The sequence below is a fragment of the Thamnophis elegans genome, chromosome 14 (genome assembly GCF_009769535.1).
Source record: "Thamnophis elegans isolate rThaEle1 chromosome 14, rThaEle1.pri, whole genome shotgun sequence".
NCBI classification, from domain to species: Eukaryota; Metazoa; Chordata; class Lepidosauria; order Squamata; family Colubridae; genus Thamnophis; species Thamnophis elegans.
The window spans coordinates 297,062-313,529 of record NC_045554.1 but is presented as its reverse complement, the minus strand read 5'-3'; the positions used below and the strand labels follow the sequence as shown (position 1 = coordinate 313,529).

The 16,468-nt window shown below is 54.8% G+C and overlaps 3 protein-coding genes across 6 annotated transcripts; 2 read left to right on the top strand and 1 right to left on the bottom strand.

Annotated features, from left to right (window-relative positions):
• Nucleotides 1-8: 8 nt before the first annotated feature.
• On the bottom strand, nt 9-4,868 carry LOC116517672 (deoxyribonuclease-1-like). 3 transcript variants are annotated; one of them, XM_032230783.1, is made up of 9 exons: nt 4,680-4,868; nt 3,014-3,163; nt 2,699-2,787; nt 2,377-2,460; nt 1,846-1,961; nt 1,462-1,574; nt 1,185-1,339; nt 675-771; nt 15-284 (listed from the first exon to the last, which is right to left on the bottom strand). In XM_032230783.1, exons 1-9 carry the CDS (start codon nt 4,782-4,784, stop codon nt 231-233), a joined length of 963 nt encoding a protein of 320 aa, XP_032086674.1. In that variant the 5' UTR covers nt 4,785-4,868; the 3' UTR covers nt 15-230. The 3 variants fall into 3 exon arrangements, with proteins under 3 accessions (XP_032086671.1, XP_032086675.1, XP_032086674.1); XM_032230780.1 differs by having other exon boundaries at nt 9-771; XM_032230784.1 differs by lacking the exon at nt 3,014-3,163 and having other exon boundaries at nt 9-771.
• A 69-nt stretch (nt 4,869-4,937) lies between these two features.
• On the top strand, nt 4,938-8,135 carry C14H7orf26 (chromosome 14 C7orf26 homolog). Of its 2 annotated transcripts, none has more exons than XM_032230779.1 (6): nt 4,938-5,196; nt 5,348-5,512; nt 5,602-5,767; nt 6,559-7,077; nt 7,305-7,344; nt 7,436-8,135. In XM_032230779.1, exons 1-6 carry the CDS (start codon nt 4,996-4,998, stop codon nt 7,614-7,616), a joined length of 1,272 nt encoding a protein of 423 aa, XP_032086670.1. In that variant the 5' UTR covers nt 4,938-4,995; the 3' UTR covers nt 7,617-8,135. The 2 variants fall into 2 exon arrangements, with proteins under 2 accessions (XP_032086670.1, XP_032086669.1); XM_032230778.1 differs by having other exon boundaries at nt 5,291-5,512.
• A 103-nt stretch (nt 8,136-8,238) lies between these two features.
• Nucleotides 8,239-15,496, top strand: NAA60 (N-alpha-acetyltransferase 60, NatF catalytic subunit). Its single transcript, XM_032230788.1, has 7 exons — nt 8,239-9,198; nt 10,840-10,955; nt 11,566-11,695; nt 12,097-12,193; nt 12,536-12,770; nt 13,006-13,169; nt 13,559-15,496. Exons 2-6 carry the CDS (start codon nt 10,846-10,848, stop codon nt 13,160-13,162), a joined length of 729 nt encoding a protein of 242 aa, XP_032086679.1. The 5' UTR covers nt 8,239-9,198; nt 10,840-10,845; the 3' UTR covers nt 13,163-13,169; nt 13,559-15,496.
• Nucleotides 15,497-16,468: the final 972 nt, after the last annotated feature.

The following is a 16,468-nucleotide window of genomic DNA, read 5'->3' as shown; positions in this document are numbered from 1 at the left end:
TTCATGTTCTCCAAGTGCTCATTTGTTCTCCGTGAATGCTTCTCTTTTGGCACTTTGCCGTCGCTCATCAAATCCATAAAGGCCTTTGAATGCAGTTGATCTTTTTATTATTTAAGCTTCCGCTGTGTCAGAAAGAGAGCCTGCCGAGGTTCTGCCTGTGAAGGGAGCTGTGCTGAGCTCCGAGGGAACCGGAGCGGCTTCTTTGGACGGGCTGGCTGGGCCTGGAGGGCTCAGGTGGATTTCAGGGTCACCTCCACGGGAAAATGGTCACTTACAGCCAAGGCCTGCCAGGGGCAAACACGCATCAGAGCAGGGGCCAAATATCTGGATCAGGCTCAGTGCTGCTGTGTCCAAGAATGGGCAGCCGGCCACAAACCTTCCATAATGCGTCTCGTGTTGGAGACACATTATTTAGGGTGGAGAACCTTGGAACCTCCAGGCCTCTTTTGTGAGGAGGGGGGCTGTGGCAGAGCCGGGCCCCAAAAGCAGCGGTCGTCCCCTGGCCTCAAACCGCTTCAACCCACTAAAGTGGTTTTTCTCTTGGGAAGGGTCAGAGAGGCCCCGGGTGTCTCCCAGGAAGGAGGCAGTTTTCAGGTTCGGACAACCCCTCCTGACCCCCTGCCAGATATTCCACCCCTCCCCTCTCTTCTCCCCCAGAGGCTGCGAACTCTCACATCCTTGGAGCTCAACTTCAGGGTCTTCTGGAAGTTGTCCACTTGCGCTGTTGCAGGCAGGATGCTCTCTCCCAGCTTTGAACCCACTGCCACAATTCTGCAGCCGGACACAATTGGGAAAGAGCACAAGAAGCCCGAGGGTGACTGGAAGCTCAGGGAGAGCGGAAAGCTTTGTGAAGGGAACTAGAGGTGTGCTTGCTAACCATGGGCGGAGCAAGGGAAATGGTTTTAAAACGGGACTGTGCCGGTTGTGTGGGGAAGGAAGTCCTTCCGGGCGCCTCCCCAAATAAGAGCTAGCGCCTTCTAGCACCTGGGCAGGTCGATGCTCTGAGGCTGCTCCTGGCCTTCCCAGGGGGGCCTCTGATGAGCGCTGGCTGGGGTGGGAGTCAGTCCCAGCCATGGCCAACTGGCGAGTACTGAAGGCAGCGGCTGCCAGGGTGGGAGGTGGGGAGAAAAGGGTGCCCGCCATCCCCCCCTCTGCCCCATGGAGAGCGGCCCCATTCCCCCCACCTGTCATAGGCACAGATGGTGTTGGTCACCGTGGTATCTGCCGTGTCTGGGATGAGCCACTGGAAGTCCTTGCTGGAACGCAGGCGGATGGAGGGCCAGTCCTCTGCCCGGACGTAATTACAGCCAGCGTTGAAGTCTCCCAGGAGGAGGACGTCCTGCCAGGGGAACGAGTAGGATGTGTCTACCCGGCAATGGGGTGGATGGCAACTGTTACACCAGCCGCAGCTCTCGTGTTGATGGGGGGGGGGGCTGTAGCCCCTCCAAGGGAGGCGCTTACCGTGGTCCCCCACCTGTCTTTCACATCCTGGTAGACGTCATAGAGAGAGTCGATCTCTGTCACTGCGGCTTCGGGCGCTGCATGTAGGGGCACCAGGACCAGCTCTTCCACCGCTGGGGGGGGGGGAGTGGCAAACAGAGGTGGTGGCTTATAGAAGAGACACCCCCCCACCAGCCGAAATGCTTCCCTTTGCCAAGTGCTTCCTGTGGGTTTCTGGGTGGGGCTGCCCCTCCCCCAGAGGTTGCTTGGCCTGTGTTTTGGGAGGACTCTCCTGCACCAGCCGTTACTCCTTGCTGCATTGAGCCATACCGAGATGCCGGCCGGCCACAGTCTGGCTTGCCAAGCTTACAGCCGCCTGAGAAGCCCAGCAGGGCCGCCGCTCACCTGCTTGAGAGACAGCAAATTTGACAATGAAGGGCTCCCTGCTGAAGGCGTCGTTGCCACAGGGCTCACAGCCGTCGTCGTAATAGTAGCTGTCCACTGGAGAGACTCTGTCCTGCCTGGACCAAGAGAATAGCGGCCACTGGATTCTCTCCCTCCAATGGCTCTTGTCCTCCCCCACTGTTAAAGATCTTCCCCTCGGAAGCTGGAGGGGCAGATGGGTGGAAAGGGAGAGGACCAGAGGGACGCCGGGCATTTATTTTTATTGGTCTCCCATCTTTCCAACAAGGATGTCTGAGGGCATTAAGATCAAACCAGAAAAACAGCCTATACAAAACAAAGCAAAGGACTTCAAAGCCTGGTGTCTGTGTGTGTGTGTGTGTGTGTGTAAGAGAAATGCACGGAATAGTGAACAAAAGGAGACTTGCTGAGATCCAGAAACTGACTGGCAGCAGGAGATTGGCACCTATCTTCCGAATCTCTTTGGCAGCTGCCCGGGTGATGTTTCCACCTGGGTCCTATCTGAGGCCTCACCTGTAAATGAAGAGGTACCGCTCCTTATAGCTGTTGCGCCCCAGTGGTTTGCTGATCAGGTAGCCGAAGGGATCTGGCAATGCCCTGGTGAAGAAAGATCATATTGGGAGGGGGGGGTCATCTCCACCAGGCCTGGCGAACTCTATACGTACTCAAGGGTCCCCCAAAGGAAAAATCCACTGCCAGGAAAAAGCGTTTGCTAGGACTTTGCCCTCCTTCCCTGGGCTTATGCCGTGTCTGTGTGTGTGTGTGTGTGTTCCACACTCTGCTTTGTTCCACATGCCAAAAGGGGCTCGTCCCCCTCAGCAGCTGTCAAACTCACCCATTGATTAGCTGCATCAGCTTCTTGACCGCACTCAGGTCGGTATCTCGGACTTCCTGGATCAGGGCAAGGTCGTAGGCTGTCAGGATCTGGAGGGACAAAGCGGAGGAACCTGTCTGTCTGCAGCAACCGAAGGCAGGCAGCTCTGGGCCAGCAGGGCGAGAGAGCGGGATCTGACCCAGTGGGGCAGGCGAGCTCTGAGGCAGCTGGACCCTCAGCCCAAGGAAGGCTGCTCCTGGGCCACGAATGGGCACGAGAGGACGGTGGGCCAGGCTGCCCGAGGAGAGCCTCCCCGGTGCAGTCAGAGGGACTCACTCTGACAATGGAGCTGGAGATGGTCTGGTTGGAGAGCTTTTTGTCCCCAAAAGCCCTGATGTTGAAAGCGCCGATTCTCAGGGAGAGGGTGAGCTGCAAGAGGGAAGCCACCCCAAGGAGCGCCAGCAAGAGGGTCTTCATGGCCTCGTCCTGTAGAAGAGAAGGGAGCACGGAGGGTGCGACACTGGCGCCCCCAGGAGGCAGCTGGGCCCTGCGCTGCTCTCGGCCTTTCCACTTCAGGGCAAACGGGAAGCATTCCCGGTGCGTTGATAGGACATTATCCAAACAGGGTGAAAAAGAAAGCTGGCCTGGAACAATGCTTGTAGTGGCATGAACCTCTGCAGCAGATGTGCTCGGCCATTGGTCAAATGCAAGGGGAATTCGCTTTGTTAACTTACAACAGGGGCATATGCCACACTCTGTAACTTCAGGTACCCACAAATGCCACAGAACCGTTGCAAATGGCAGGAGGTGGCACCACTGGAATTTGGAAACTTACACGTGGGGCAGGGGAGGGCGCTTCACCACCCCTGGGGAAAGTCAGAGGAGAATTTGGAAGGTTTTCACTTGATTAGCTGACAGAACAGGATGCCCTGGGGATTGGCGATTATGAGCATCTCAGCCAGGCAAAGAATGGGCTAAAAGCAAGCTGGGAAATGAACATTTCCCCCCAAAGAGGATTTTGCATGCTCTGCTGTCCCGTGGCTGGGAATTTCTAAAGGTAGCATTGCTGCATTGTTAGGGCCCGTTTCCCTGGTAGGCAGATAGGGCAGAGTGGTAGCCAGGTGAAGGCATGGAAAGGCATGCCAGAACTGGGGACAAAAGCACCAATCTGAGAGGTACCGAAGGCCAAACTTACCCGCTCTTGGTTTTAAGGCCAGCACCTTCACCCCCACCTGGCTCTCTAGGTGGGCTCAGGAGGCAGGTGATGCCTAAATGGGAGTATCCTGCTCCCTCTGCCAGCCAAGCTCTGAGGGTCAGAAATATCTCGGCCCTAGTGCTGGTGTCCCCCGATGCTCTGGGTCAGCCAAAGGAGGGCTACAAAAAATGCTCCAGGAGGGACAGAGCTGCTCCTTACCTGCCCAGGTCCAGTCCTGCTAGGGGGATCACAGATTTCCCAGCTCCCTTAAATAGGCTGGACCCCTGGCCTTGGCAGCTGTTTATTCTGTTTCTTATCTGAGCAGCTGTTGGCATTGGGCACGTCCCTCCTTGACAATGTCAGCAGCTATATGGCCCCATGCACAGGGGCCTTGCCCCAACGGCAGAGAAAATGTGGGGAAACTCCCTAAGTGATACGAATGCGGGTTCTACCAGCAGCACCCAGACCGCTGCTTGCAATGCCAAGCGCTTTAACACCGATGCCCAATGGCTGCGTGGAAGACCAGAGCAAGGGGGGCAGGAGACAAGGAGGGCACGGAGACCCTCCAGACGGATGGAGTCTGATCGTGTGGAGGGGGGGGGGAAGGCTGAAGAGCGAGCAGGGCGCTTTCTGCCAGGGGAGGACCGAGGAGATGCGCTGCCCACCCCCAAGAGGATGTCCAGGACCCCCGGGGCTCTTCCGCCCTCTGGGCTGCGCCTCCTCGCCCACCACGCTCTGCCCTGGCGGCCGCAGCTCCGGATCAAGGCCTCGGGGCGACACCTGGCCGAGAGGGACCTTGAAGCGCACCTGCCGGCTTCTCAGCTCCCGGGCCAAGCCGGCCAGCGTGGCAGCTTCCCAGGGGGTTGGCAGGGGCGGCTCCCCGGAACGACGGGGGCAAGAAGGCCGAGGCATCGCGGTCGGGGTTCGGCCCTTCCTGGCTTCCCGGCGGGCGGACTGGAACCCCGCTCTCCGCGCCCCCCCACCCCCCCATCAACCACGCAGCCCCGAGACAGGCGGGCGCGGCGCGCGGGGCTGCCGGCAGGGGGCGCTGCGGAGGCGCGCCCTTTTTGGCCCGGGCGGGCCTCCGTCGTGCGCGACGGCGGGGCCGGCGGCGAGGTCGGCCATGAGCGGCGAGGTCCGCCACGCGCTGCTCCGCCGGGACGCGCTGAGCGCCGCCAAGGAGGCGCTCTACCACCTGGACGTGCTGGTCAGCGGGCAGCTGCAGAGCGCGGCGGCGCTGCCGGCCGGGGACGCGGGCCCGGTGGAGCTGCTGGAGGAGTTCGTCTTCCAGGCGCTGCAGGAGCGCAGCGGGGCGCAGCCCAAGGTGGGCGGGAGGGAGGCAGGGAGGGAGGGGGGGCGGGCGGGGGTCCCGGGGGGGCGGTGGGGGCTGCGCGCCTGACGCCCCGCTGTCCCCGCAGAGGCTGACGGCGGTGCAGGAGCTGCAGCTGCTGGAGACGCTCTGCGGCTACTTCCAGGAGCAGAGCAAGGAAGCGGTGCGGCAGGTGGTCTTCTCGGCGCTCTTCGCCCCGCAGGGCAACAAGGCGGACGACAGCCGCATGGCGCTGCTGGGCAAGCTGGTCTCCGTGGCCGTGGCCGTCGGCCGGGTGCCCGTGCTCGAGTGCGTGGCCTCCTGGCTGCAGGTGCGCCCCCGGGAGGCGGGCGGGGGGGGCGGGTGGGCGGGGAGCCCAGCCGGCCTCACCCTGACGCGGCTCTGGCCCCTCTCTTGCAGCGCACCCCGGCCGTCTTCTGCGTGAGGCTGGCGCGGGCGCTAGTGGACGACTACTGCAGCCTGGGGCCCGGCTCGGTCCAGACCCTCCAGCACATCTTCAGCGCCAGCCCTCGGTTCTGCTGCCAGTTCATCACGGCCGCCGCCATGCTCTACGACCTGTCCTCGGGTACGCGGGGGCTGCTTGCCCACATTCAGGGGTCCTTGCTCCAAGAGTCCCAGCTGGTCCCAATGCCTGCGCCTGCCTGGGACGTTGTTATTGGCTGTACAAAGGCCTGCAGGTTCCTGGGCAGGGCCAGGGGTGATCCAGCTTTCCCATAACCTCGGGGCTCCTTCTGGGGATCCCAGTTGCTGCAGTGAGTGCTTGTGTGCACCCATCCGCCCGGTGGTAGTTGGCTCTTCTCTTCTGGCCTATCAAAGTGTTTGTGTTCCTTTTACTTCGCTAACACGAAGTTATTCAGTCCTTATTCACCTTTATGCGTTATTAGCTGCCTTGGGTGTTTCACAGGGAAATGGTATGGAGAGGTTCCCACCAGTTGTAGTGAGATAAATGTGACCGTTGTTGAAACGCTTGTGACCGACAATGGCAGAGGTGGCATCTGGAAGTAAGGAGAAGCTAATGTCCAGATCTAGAACAAAGGAGATCGACTTTGGCTTAATAGTTCAGGTACTGGCCTAGAGACCAGGAGGTGGGGAGTTCTAGACCTCCCTGGGGGCAAGCAAGCCAGCTGGGTGACTTTGGACCAGTCGCTGCCTCTCAGCCCAACCCACCTCACAGGGTTGTGGTTGTGTGGAAATAGAAGGAAGGAGCACTGATTGTGTTCACCGCCTTGAGTTACTAATAAAGGTAAGATTTAAAAAATCCCAACCTGTTTCCCAGCCAAGGGTCCAAGAGTATTGGTAGCTGAGCCACATGTTGATTGGCTATCTCCTCACCAACATTTTACCACCCTTTTCCAGATGAGCTCATCCCTTCCCCCGATTTGCTGGAGATGGTCGTCTCCTGGATCTTTGAAGACCCCCGGTTGATCCTGATCACCTTTCTGAACGCACCAATTGTAACAAGCCCACCCATTGGCTTTCTGGAGCTCACCCCGCTCTGTGGCCTGATCTGCTGGTGCGTGAAAGCCCCGTTGGCTTGCAAGAGACAGAAGCCGCCTCCCTCCAACGGGGCTCTTGGCGGGAAGGTGGGCTTGCCCGACAGCCTCGACAGGGACTGCCACCTGCTTTACTCCAAGCTGCACCTCAGCATCCTTCAGGTGCTGATGCTGCTTCAGGGGCACTTGACCGAGAAGAACCTCTATGGACGCCTGGGGCTGGTGACGGGGGAGCAAATGGCTTCCCTGGTGGAGGACGTGCGCCTTCTCTCCGACAAGCTGAACCCTCTCCACGCAGCCGAGGAGATCGAGCTGGCCCTGGACCGGCTGGCCCAGATCTTGCAGGTGGCCATGGCCTCTGGAGTGTTGCTTTGGACGAGAGGTAAGTATTTGCATGAATGGTCAACCCGAGGATGCGCTTCTGAGCAGAGGAAAGCGGGGGACAAAGTGGAACATCTCTATTTCCAGATCTGCTCATTTCCCTAATGCTCCCGTAGCCTTCTCTTACGTAATGGGGGTGGGCAGCCTTGGGTGGGGCAGTTTTAATACAGCAGAAGGACCGCATTGGTTTTCACCCCTTATTCTAACGACTTTGTCCTCTGCTTTCAGAGAATCTAAGGACGGTGTGCTCTGGGCTGCCACATAACAAGTAAGGAAGTGTGCCATGCTTCACGGAAGCGGGACAGGGGGGGCGATGCTAACCCATCCACCACTGAGGCGTGTCTCTCCTTCCTCCGCAGCTTGCTCCAGCTGGTGATTTCAGGTCCCGTCCAACCGCCAGCCCACGCTGCTCTGCCCCCAGGATTTTATCCCGCCATCCATACCCCTCCGCTTGGATACCCTGCCCACGCCGCTCTCCCTGCTCACCCAGCGCAGGCCTTCATGCCAGGCATGGCATTTCCATACCGGCCCATTCGCTGAAGGCTCCAGCGCTTCATCTTTTCCATGCCGCTGGAGTGGAAGCCTTAGAAAGAGAGGCCATGGTTTTGGGGCCTGCTGGGATGGCGGGTGGGTGGGTTTTTATATTTATTAGAGAAAGAAGTCTTAGAGAAAGAGATTGTCTTTTCTCGGAGGAGAGAACTGATGGTGCTGGATATTAACAACGCGGAATTATCACTGATGCAGGCATAATGGATTGGCCACAAGATGTACAGTTCCAGTTTTTGAATGGGCAAGAGTCTTTTCCTTCCGATTGTTGACTTGGTATGATTTTTAACTACAGAGGAAGGCAGGATTGTGGGGTTTTTTTTGGGGGGGGGGAGTTACCTTTTTGGGTATCTTTTTTTTTTCCTGTCCCCTAACCAAAAGGAGTGGATAGTTATGTAAAAATGGCAAAAGGAGAGCTAAATTACATTTTGTAAGCTTTTGGGTGAAGCTTTTGTAAGCTTTTATGTGAAAAACCTGAGTGCATTTTTAAAAACAGATTTCTGCTTTAAAACGTGCGGTCTCTAGCATTTTCTATACAAGGAGTTGGATAGTAAATCCAAATTTGATTAGAGAAAATGTTCACTGAAATATCTTTTTAGTTACCTGGCAAATTATGATTGGGAATATTTTATGAAAAGTAGTTGGAAGTGTTTGCATTCTGTAGCAAAGGCCCCTCCCTTTAAAAGTATATGACATCATCAAGAGATGACTTTCCAGTCCTAAATGCATTTCATGGTTAAATGTTGAAGCCTTGAAGTTTCACAGAAATCAGAAACGTGTTAATAAGAACTTGTTTTAAAGCCCAGATTACTTCATGATGTAAACAGTGATGCTCTTTCAGTCTTTGAAATATGGCTGGACGACATATATTAATCAAAGTGGAAGGAATCGGCTTTGCAGCAGAGAAGAGTGGGTGTTTTGCCCAAATTGCTTTTGGGAAGCAGCCTTCTGCTCTGACCCAGGAATAATTAGGACAAAGGGATACGACTTATTTCTCTTAATTTCTCTTTTGAGAGGCAGCAAAGTTTAAAGTTTATTCCGGTGACCTTTTGGCTGGAGTTCTTCCTTAGGGTTTTGCTTCTGATGCCACCGAGGGAGGAGGCTGAGGTTTGCCGGAGGTGGAAGTCAATAGGCTGCACCTCAATGCCAGGAAGATTTGCTCCTTGGCTGCTTCTGTTCAGAGCCATCAGATCAGGAATTCCGGTATTTCTCTGCCGATGAGCGGAGCTGCCCTCCTGGGCTTCTGCCTGGGGGAGTGAGAACGGCAACGATGGCGCCTTCACGGTCGGGATCAGAGCCGAGCTGGACTGCGGGCTCCGTTCCCCCCGGGAGACCGGGCGAAGGGCGCAGCCGGTAGACTGCTTCTGGGCGTGGAGGATCGGCCGGCGGAAGCGGCGCTCGACGGAGCTGTTACGCATGCGTCGGCCCGCCTCCTCGGGTCACGCGAGTCATGTGACCCTTTGCGGCGGCCAATGGGGCGGTGCCTTGTTGCGGGGTGCTTCGCCGCCGCCGTCTCGCTGCGTCTGGTCCGGGATGCGCTGAGCGAGGAGCCGGGGCAGCCGCCGCCCCTTCTCAGGTGAGCGGCCGTGAGGGCCGGCGCTTCTCGCGGGGCAGAGACTCGCCCTGGCCACCGCCCGGGAAGCGCGCCTCGCCCGCCGGAGCCCCGCAGCCGCGGGCATTCCAGGGGTCCCGGCGGTAGCGCGGCCCTGCTGGACGGGTGTTGGCCGGAGGTTCCCCGGCTGCCCCTCTTCGCCGGCCAGGGCAGGAGGAGCCCCGCTCCCCAAAGGCCCGAGCGAGCCCCCGGCCGGATGGGCCAGGGGAAGGCAGATCAGCCGCCTTCGGAAGGCCTCGGCTGGCCGAGAACGGGCGGCGAAGGGGTCGAAGGGCGCTGGAGCAAAGACGCGCCTCGGTTTTCCAAGCGCAGCCAACGGGACGGAAGGCCTTTTGCTGATAAGCCTCCGGCGTTATTGAGCGGAGCGGAGAATGGTTGACCCGCTTGCTGGGCTGCTTCGCGTCAGTCGGGGAGGCGGACCCTTCTAAAGAAAAGCGCCTCCTCCAGTAACGCTTGCTGGGAAATACGGGCTTAATGGCTGTCTCCCCCCCCCCCGCCCCCCAAAATCCCTGGGGGGGATGGAGGCCTCGATTGACTTTGGAGGGAAGTGTGGATTCAGTTGCGTTGTAGGGGAAGAGGGATTTCCATTGAAATAAATCAACCTTAGATCCGCGCGTGGAATAACTTCAGAGATGTTCTGGAGAGAATAAAGACGAGCAGTTTTGCTGTTTTCCTTTCCATTATCTGTACAACTGACCTCGTGTATTTTTAATTTCCCTCGATCCTGACAGGCAAATGTCTGCATTGCTGTAGGTGTACACGGTTATTTATAGTGCTTTATGCAATAGCAGCCTAATTATTACCTACATCCCTGGGTGAGGTTTAATTTTGTCATGTAACTAATGTGGCTTTTTGGCACTTTTGTTTAAGAGTAGAGTGTGGTATCAACTTACCATCTCATGTAACACACATGTACTCTTGCTCTCTTTTACTTGGTCAAGCAGCTTAGTCTTACTATAGCATTTTGCTAAGTATTGTTTTAGCCATGCCTCCTCAGCCCGTCAGACCTTACTGGCTTAATATTGATCAGTAATTTCCTGTGGGAAAAGGATTGTAGCTCAAAAGAAGCAGCGGATAATTTGCTTGAGTAGATAACAGGCTTGGGTGTAAAGTTCCCGTGGTTCGCCCATGAGGCCAATGGTGAGAAAAGACAGGAGAACCTTTCTCGGGATGGAGCGACCCAGATTGGGGGTCTGAGAGCCCCTTTTATTGAGATAGGACAAAGGCAGGAGGAGCAATCAGCATGTGGTTAAAAACAGCCTGTAAAACTACAATTTCTAATCTACTGCTCAGTCTATATATGGTTTAAATCCTGGATGTCAATGGTAGGGCACATCTCAGAATGTTATGTTATGCACTATCAGGATGTTATGGCGTTGTAGGAGTTTGTTTTCTCCTGTGTGATTCAGCGTGGCTCTGCAAGCCCCAGTATGAACTGGGCCATGGGGGACACACACTTACACAAGGAACTATATTACAATATTTGGGGGCTTTGGAGCCTGGACTCCTGCAGTTTTAGAACATCTTGATTTGGGCTAGGACTGATGAACAGGATCCTAGCAGTGAAACCCTCAGCCCCATGAACTGTCTCTCTTTTCCTTGCAGGTGTGAATGACAGAGGAGGTGCCTCCGACTGCACTCAGCGAGATATACCTTCGTCTTTTGTGTCATGATGACATAGGCACAGTCAAACAGCTGTGTGGTGATTGGTTCCCCATTGAGTATGTTGCATTTGTCTGCCCGTAGCCACTTGCTAGGCCAGAATGAAATCTGTCCTTGAACTATGTAAAAGGGAGCATGGAACTGGGTTTCCGCTTACAGTTGATAAGGAGGTGATAATGTTTTCATGAATAAAATTATCATCTCCTTCAACTCCCTACCCAGCAATAAGACCATTCAATCTGCCCTTGCCTAGATCTTACTGCTGGGAGCCTGTCATGAGCACAGAACAGTTAGGCGCCACTGGGGAGGAGGCCCATATGTTTTTGGAGGATTTGTTAGTGACAGTGAAATTGTAGGATTCATAAAAGACTAAAGAGGAAACATCTTGCATTTTAGGATAAAATAAAACTGGAATTTGCATGATATATGTAGTAAATACGATTAAAATGTATTTTAAGAATTTACTAAAATGAATTCTATAAATATCTCAGAAATTTTCCTAGTAAACAAAAGTGTTTTGACGGGCGTTAAGTAGTGCAGAGGTTTTCTCTACCATTTTTAATGACCAGCATTTTCTTTTTATTGGGATGTTGAGGTTTGAGACGGGTATCCCTGCATATGTGAAAATCATTGGTTCCTTTCTTTCACTACTGCACTGTTGTTCCACAGATACCCTGACTCATGGTATCAGGACATCACCTCCAACCAAAAGTTCTTTTCCCTGGCTGCGACTTACCGTGGCACCATTGTGGGCATGATAGTTGCTGAGATCAAGAGTCGAGCCAAAGTGCACAAGGAGGTAAATACTGAGGCTCCGCCCTGCACGGCCTTTGCTTCTCTTAGGCCTTTGCACCCTCCTGGCGTCCCCGCCAAATCATTCTTGTGCTTCCCAATGACGGGGCAACTCCCTAATCTCCAGGCTTTTATTGTGAAGCTGTAAAGGGCACAGACTGCGTCAGTAACAGAGACTTGGGGCGGACTTCATGGTCTGCCCTACTAACGCTTGGTATTTGTTTGGGACCACCTGCTTCCTTTCCTCTTCTTTTAACCCTTTGAGCATAAGGGGAAATTTGCCAAATCCTCCTCTCCTGCCTTCCTACCCAAACCATTCCCAGACATTCAATAGACATTGAGTGTGCTTGAAAAGAGGCTTGGTGCATTTGTATCCTCACTGTGTCTTTCTCTTGGGTTTCTCTCTAGGATGGTGATATTTTAGCTTCTGGTTTTCCAGTTGATACTCAAGTTGCTTACATTCTAAGCCTAGGAGTGGTGAAAGAATTTCGAAAGCATGGCATAGGTAACCATATTTTTAATATTTATATTGTTTGCAAGTATTTAAATGTTATAAACAAACTGGCTACGTATGTGTGTCAGGAGAGCAAGAGCTACATTGTAAAGTATATGTGGATCTTATTTGTCTGACCCTATTGTGTAATCGTGCGTGTCCACTGTTCTGGCAAGATCCCACCCTATATGGATTCCCCGGTGTGGAAGTGGATGGCCTGGCAGTGGAGAAGGAATGTTCAGCAATTCCTGTTCCAGAATAAAGAGCCAGTTATCTGTGAATTGATCTGTTTAAACCCTGTGCCAATACAATGGCAGTGGGTCCTTTCTAACAAGGCTGCTGGTCTGGTGGCAGGTTCTCTTCTGTTGGAAAGCCTGAAAGATCACATTTCGACCACTGCCCAGGATCATTGCAAGGCCATTTACCTGCATGTCCTGACCACCAACAACACGGCAATACATTTCTACGAAAACAGAGACTTTAAGCAGCATCATTACTTGCCCTACTATTATTCCATCCGAGGGGTCCTCAAAGATGGCTTCACCTACGTTCTCTACATCAATGGGGGACACCCGCCGTGGACAATTTTATATCCTTTGCTAATGATCTGGCAGCCCCTTGGCCAGTCTGTGAGTTTTGAGGAACGACCTCCCGGGTCCAGGTGAGGAGGAGCCAAAGGCTGAGGCCCATTTTTTTTACCTGGTACTCAGAGCAAAATCATCAGGTCTTTGCCTTGACACTCGTGGGCAACAGTGGGGGCCACAGGATCCCCTCTGGCTTTTAGCTGCTCTCCTGGTCTGGTGGCTTCCTTAACCGCAGGGCACTGACTATCTTCAGCACATCGGCTCGACTTTGGCCAATCTGAGCCCCTGCACAATTCCCCAGCGGATTTATCGCCAAGCCCAGAGCATCCTCTGCAGCCTTTTGCCTTGGTCGGGCATTTCAGCCAAGAGCGGCATTGAATATAGCCGGACTATGTGACCTGAAGGTAGGCAACGCCCCAGCCCGCCCACTGCCTTGTTTTGTGACCCCGGGGAACCAGGACACGCAGGGGCTGATGGTGATCATCATTGCTATGATGTTTCTCTTTTCCAAAAGCCGCCTGGGCCTTCCTCCCTTGTCACCAACATAAGGGAAAAGTAATTTTAGTCATACATTCCAATGGGGCGAGGGGGGAGAGACAGTTTGGCTCAGGTGTTCCTGGGAGGGTTGCCCTCCGTGTCCTTTGCTAGTTAATTCATCAACCATCTGGGTCATAAAACACTCCTGGGTTGGAGCAAGTAGCGGCTGCCTCTCTGTTCCTGTAAAGTTATTTGTTTTTGGCTGGCAGAGCAGATGCCTGCACACTGACGGGCCCAAATCCTGCTTCTCTTCTAGGGAGTCCTTCTCTGCATCCCTGCGGTTGCACAGCTGACATGGCTCCAACCCTCAACCGTTTGTGGACTTGGCAGAATTCCTCCTGCTCCTCCTGCTCCTCCTGCTGCTGCTTTCCCCTCTTCACCCTGAGCAGAAGGAAAACAGGCAGTTTTGCTGCCCCAGCACTGCAGCGCAATGGCCTGGCTGCTCTGCCCCCAACCAGCCTTTTTGCAGCGGCGAGATGCTTGGCACGAGGGGCGCCTTAGAACCGAGTGGACTGTTGGCAGCTGAGGCCTCCCAGGTGGCCGTTGCTTGGCACCTCTTTGTCCCTTTCAGGAGCTCCTCCCTTGGCTGAGCAGTTCATGCCCAGGGGTGTCTTTGGCTCTTTCAGGCTAAAATGTGTGTGTGCCAAAGGACAGACCCTCCTGTACATCTTGCTTTCTGCTAGTCTGAGCTTGGCCTTGAAGTGTGGACGGGAAGTAGGGGAAGAGCTGGGGTTGGGAAATGCCCCCAAGTCAAGGCCCGAAAGGCTGCCCTGCTCTCCCTCTTGGGCCCCAGAGGGCAACTGCAGTGGAGCCCCTCTCCTTCCCAGTGGAAGCAGGAGCCTTGAACAGACCTCGCAAAATGGGCCATTTTAAGTCCTTTTGGCCCGTTGGACCTCCAGGGGGCCAGCCGTGGTTTGCACAAGCGAGTAGTCCCCAGTCTAAACTCTTGGGACAAAGGGCCGGGCGTTCAGCCTTGCAGGTCATCTCCGGCCCCTCAGTAGCAGAGGGAAAGTATGGCTCCCCCTCTCATGGATGAGCTCCAGCTGTCTCGAGGGCCAGCAGTGCTGATCCTTCTGGAAAGGTGCTGTGGGGAGCCTCCCCGCTCCCCCCTGCACAAGTAGCATCACCCCCCCAAGACCTGCATCCCCAGGCAGTTTACATAACCCAACTGATTCTCCCGGAAGGCATGTGCTCCTGGTCACCACTTACCCAAACACTGAAGAAAGCAGCAGGCTGACACCTTTAGTGCTGAACTGGAACTCTTGGCCTGTATTTGTTGGTAGGAAGAGTCTGGGAGGCCCCGATGAAGGTCCTCTCTCCTGCCTGCCCTGGGACAGTTGCATTTCCAGGTGTTCCATTCTCCCAATATTGGCCAAGTTTTCACATTTTAGCTCTTCAGCTGGCACTCCAAGAGGAAACCTTCCTTGGACCTGGGGAGTTTAGGCAGATTGTGTGTGTGTGTGTGCGTGCACACACACAGGAAAAGGGCTTTGAAAAAGAGATGTGGGGGAGGGGGGGCCTTGCTGGCAGAGTTTACATCTTGCTGGCTGCGGGGAGCCCTGCAGAGTTTGGAGAGGTGCAGAGGTGCTGTTCTTTGCTCCCAGCAGGCCTTGGGCAGAAGGGCTGGTTGCGCCGCCGAAGGCAACTCGGCCTACAAGATTACGGGCACCTCAGGCAGAGCTTGCCCTTCTCTGGGGACCCCCTCAGCTCCCTGATGGCACCATCTGAGGTGAAAGTTTAGGGACGTCAGAAGGGCCAAGGGTCAATCATGAGGACAAGCAACACCATCGTGATGTAATAAACACCCTTCAGAATGTGCTCAGTTGGTGAGGCCACATTGCAATGAGGTGGCTTGTGTCAGAGGCCTGTGGCGTCTGTGGGCTGTGTTGCAGGTGGCCTCTTGTCTTCCAAGTGGAAGGACCATTTCCGTGCCAGGCCCAGCGTAGCATCTCCCTGAAAGGTTTTCTGCTTTCCAACCACCTCTTGCTTGAAAATGCCCACGATGCAGTTTCATCCGTGTTTCAGTTTATGCTTTCTGAATAGCGCATCTCCATCGTTCCTGTGTGCCTGCCTGTCGTGTAAGCAAGTTCTCCCTCCGCCGAAAGGCGTTTGTATTGGCCCGTCTCCTTATTTATTGAACAGCACATCAGCCGGTCGTTTTAACTGTCTTGGATTAAAGGGTTTTTTTTTGTGGGCGATTCTCCGGTGTCGTCTTTGAAGCAGGTGGAGATGCCCTGGGAGCAGATGTGGAGCTTGATGGGTGCACAGAGTGAGGCCAAATTTGGACAACCTTTCTTCCATTTTTGCATGGAACTATCTCCAGCTAGGACTCATCATTTCAGAAATAATTACAGGGAGTTGAAACCTGTCTTTAAATAACGGGCTGTGGATTCCAGGAAGTGCAGCTGGAAAGGCCCTGCTTGTGAATCTGCCCAGCAGCTGGCTGACTGCTGAGCCTCCCCCCCCCCCCCCCCAAAGTAGAAGCAGGGAAATTAGGGTGAAAACTTTGGCTGTTGAGGGTGTGGATTTTGCTGAGGGGGTGAATTGAATGGTACCAAGAGGTGAGGTAATGTGGAAAACGCGTCATCTGCAGCATGCTGCTCTAGAGGGCAGGATTTGGGGATCAGGACAGGGTAACCCTCCCCAGCACTTGGCAAAACCAGAGTTTCAGCCTTGCCGTTTGCCAGAGGGCTGGGTCAGGTGGAAGTGGCACAGAATTAGGGTTGGTGAAGTCTTGACGCCTCTGCTTTCTAAGGAGCAGGAAATCCCCAGCTTTTTCTAAATCTGGCCTTCGCCTGTTGAGAGGCTATTAATAAAAATACCATCTTTGGGCAGCCTAGGAAAGCTTAGCCACTGTCCATTATAAACGCAAAGCCCTCTTCACAGTCCAGTTGCCAAAATCCCTTACTTCCACTTTCAGGAAGGCCCAGAATGTGGGGGTGTCCACGCCCCCCCACCAATTATCTGCCTCAAAAGCTGGTCAAGGCACACAACACCCCCCCCCCCACACACACACGCTGGGAACCCCAGGGACCCCCTGCCTGCAAAGCAATGGCGGAGTTAACCGGCTGCTGCGAAGGCCGATGATGGGAGACACTGCGAACAACCTTGAGAGGCTGGAGGAAGAGCCTGGTCTGGTCACCCTTACAATAACGGTGGTGTTAGA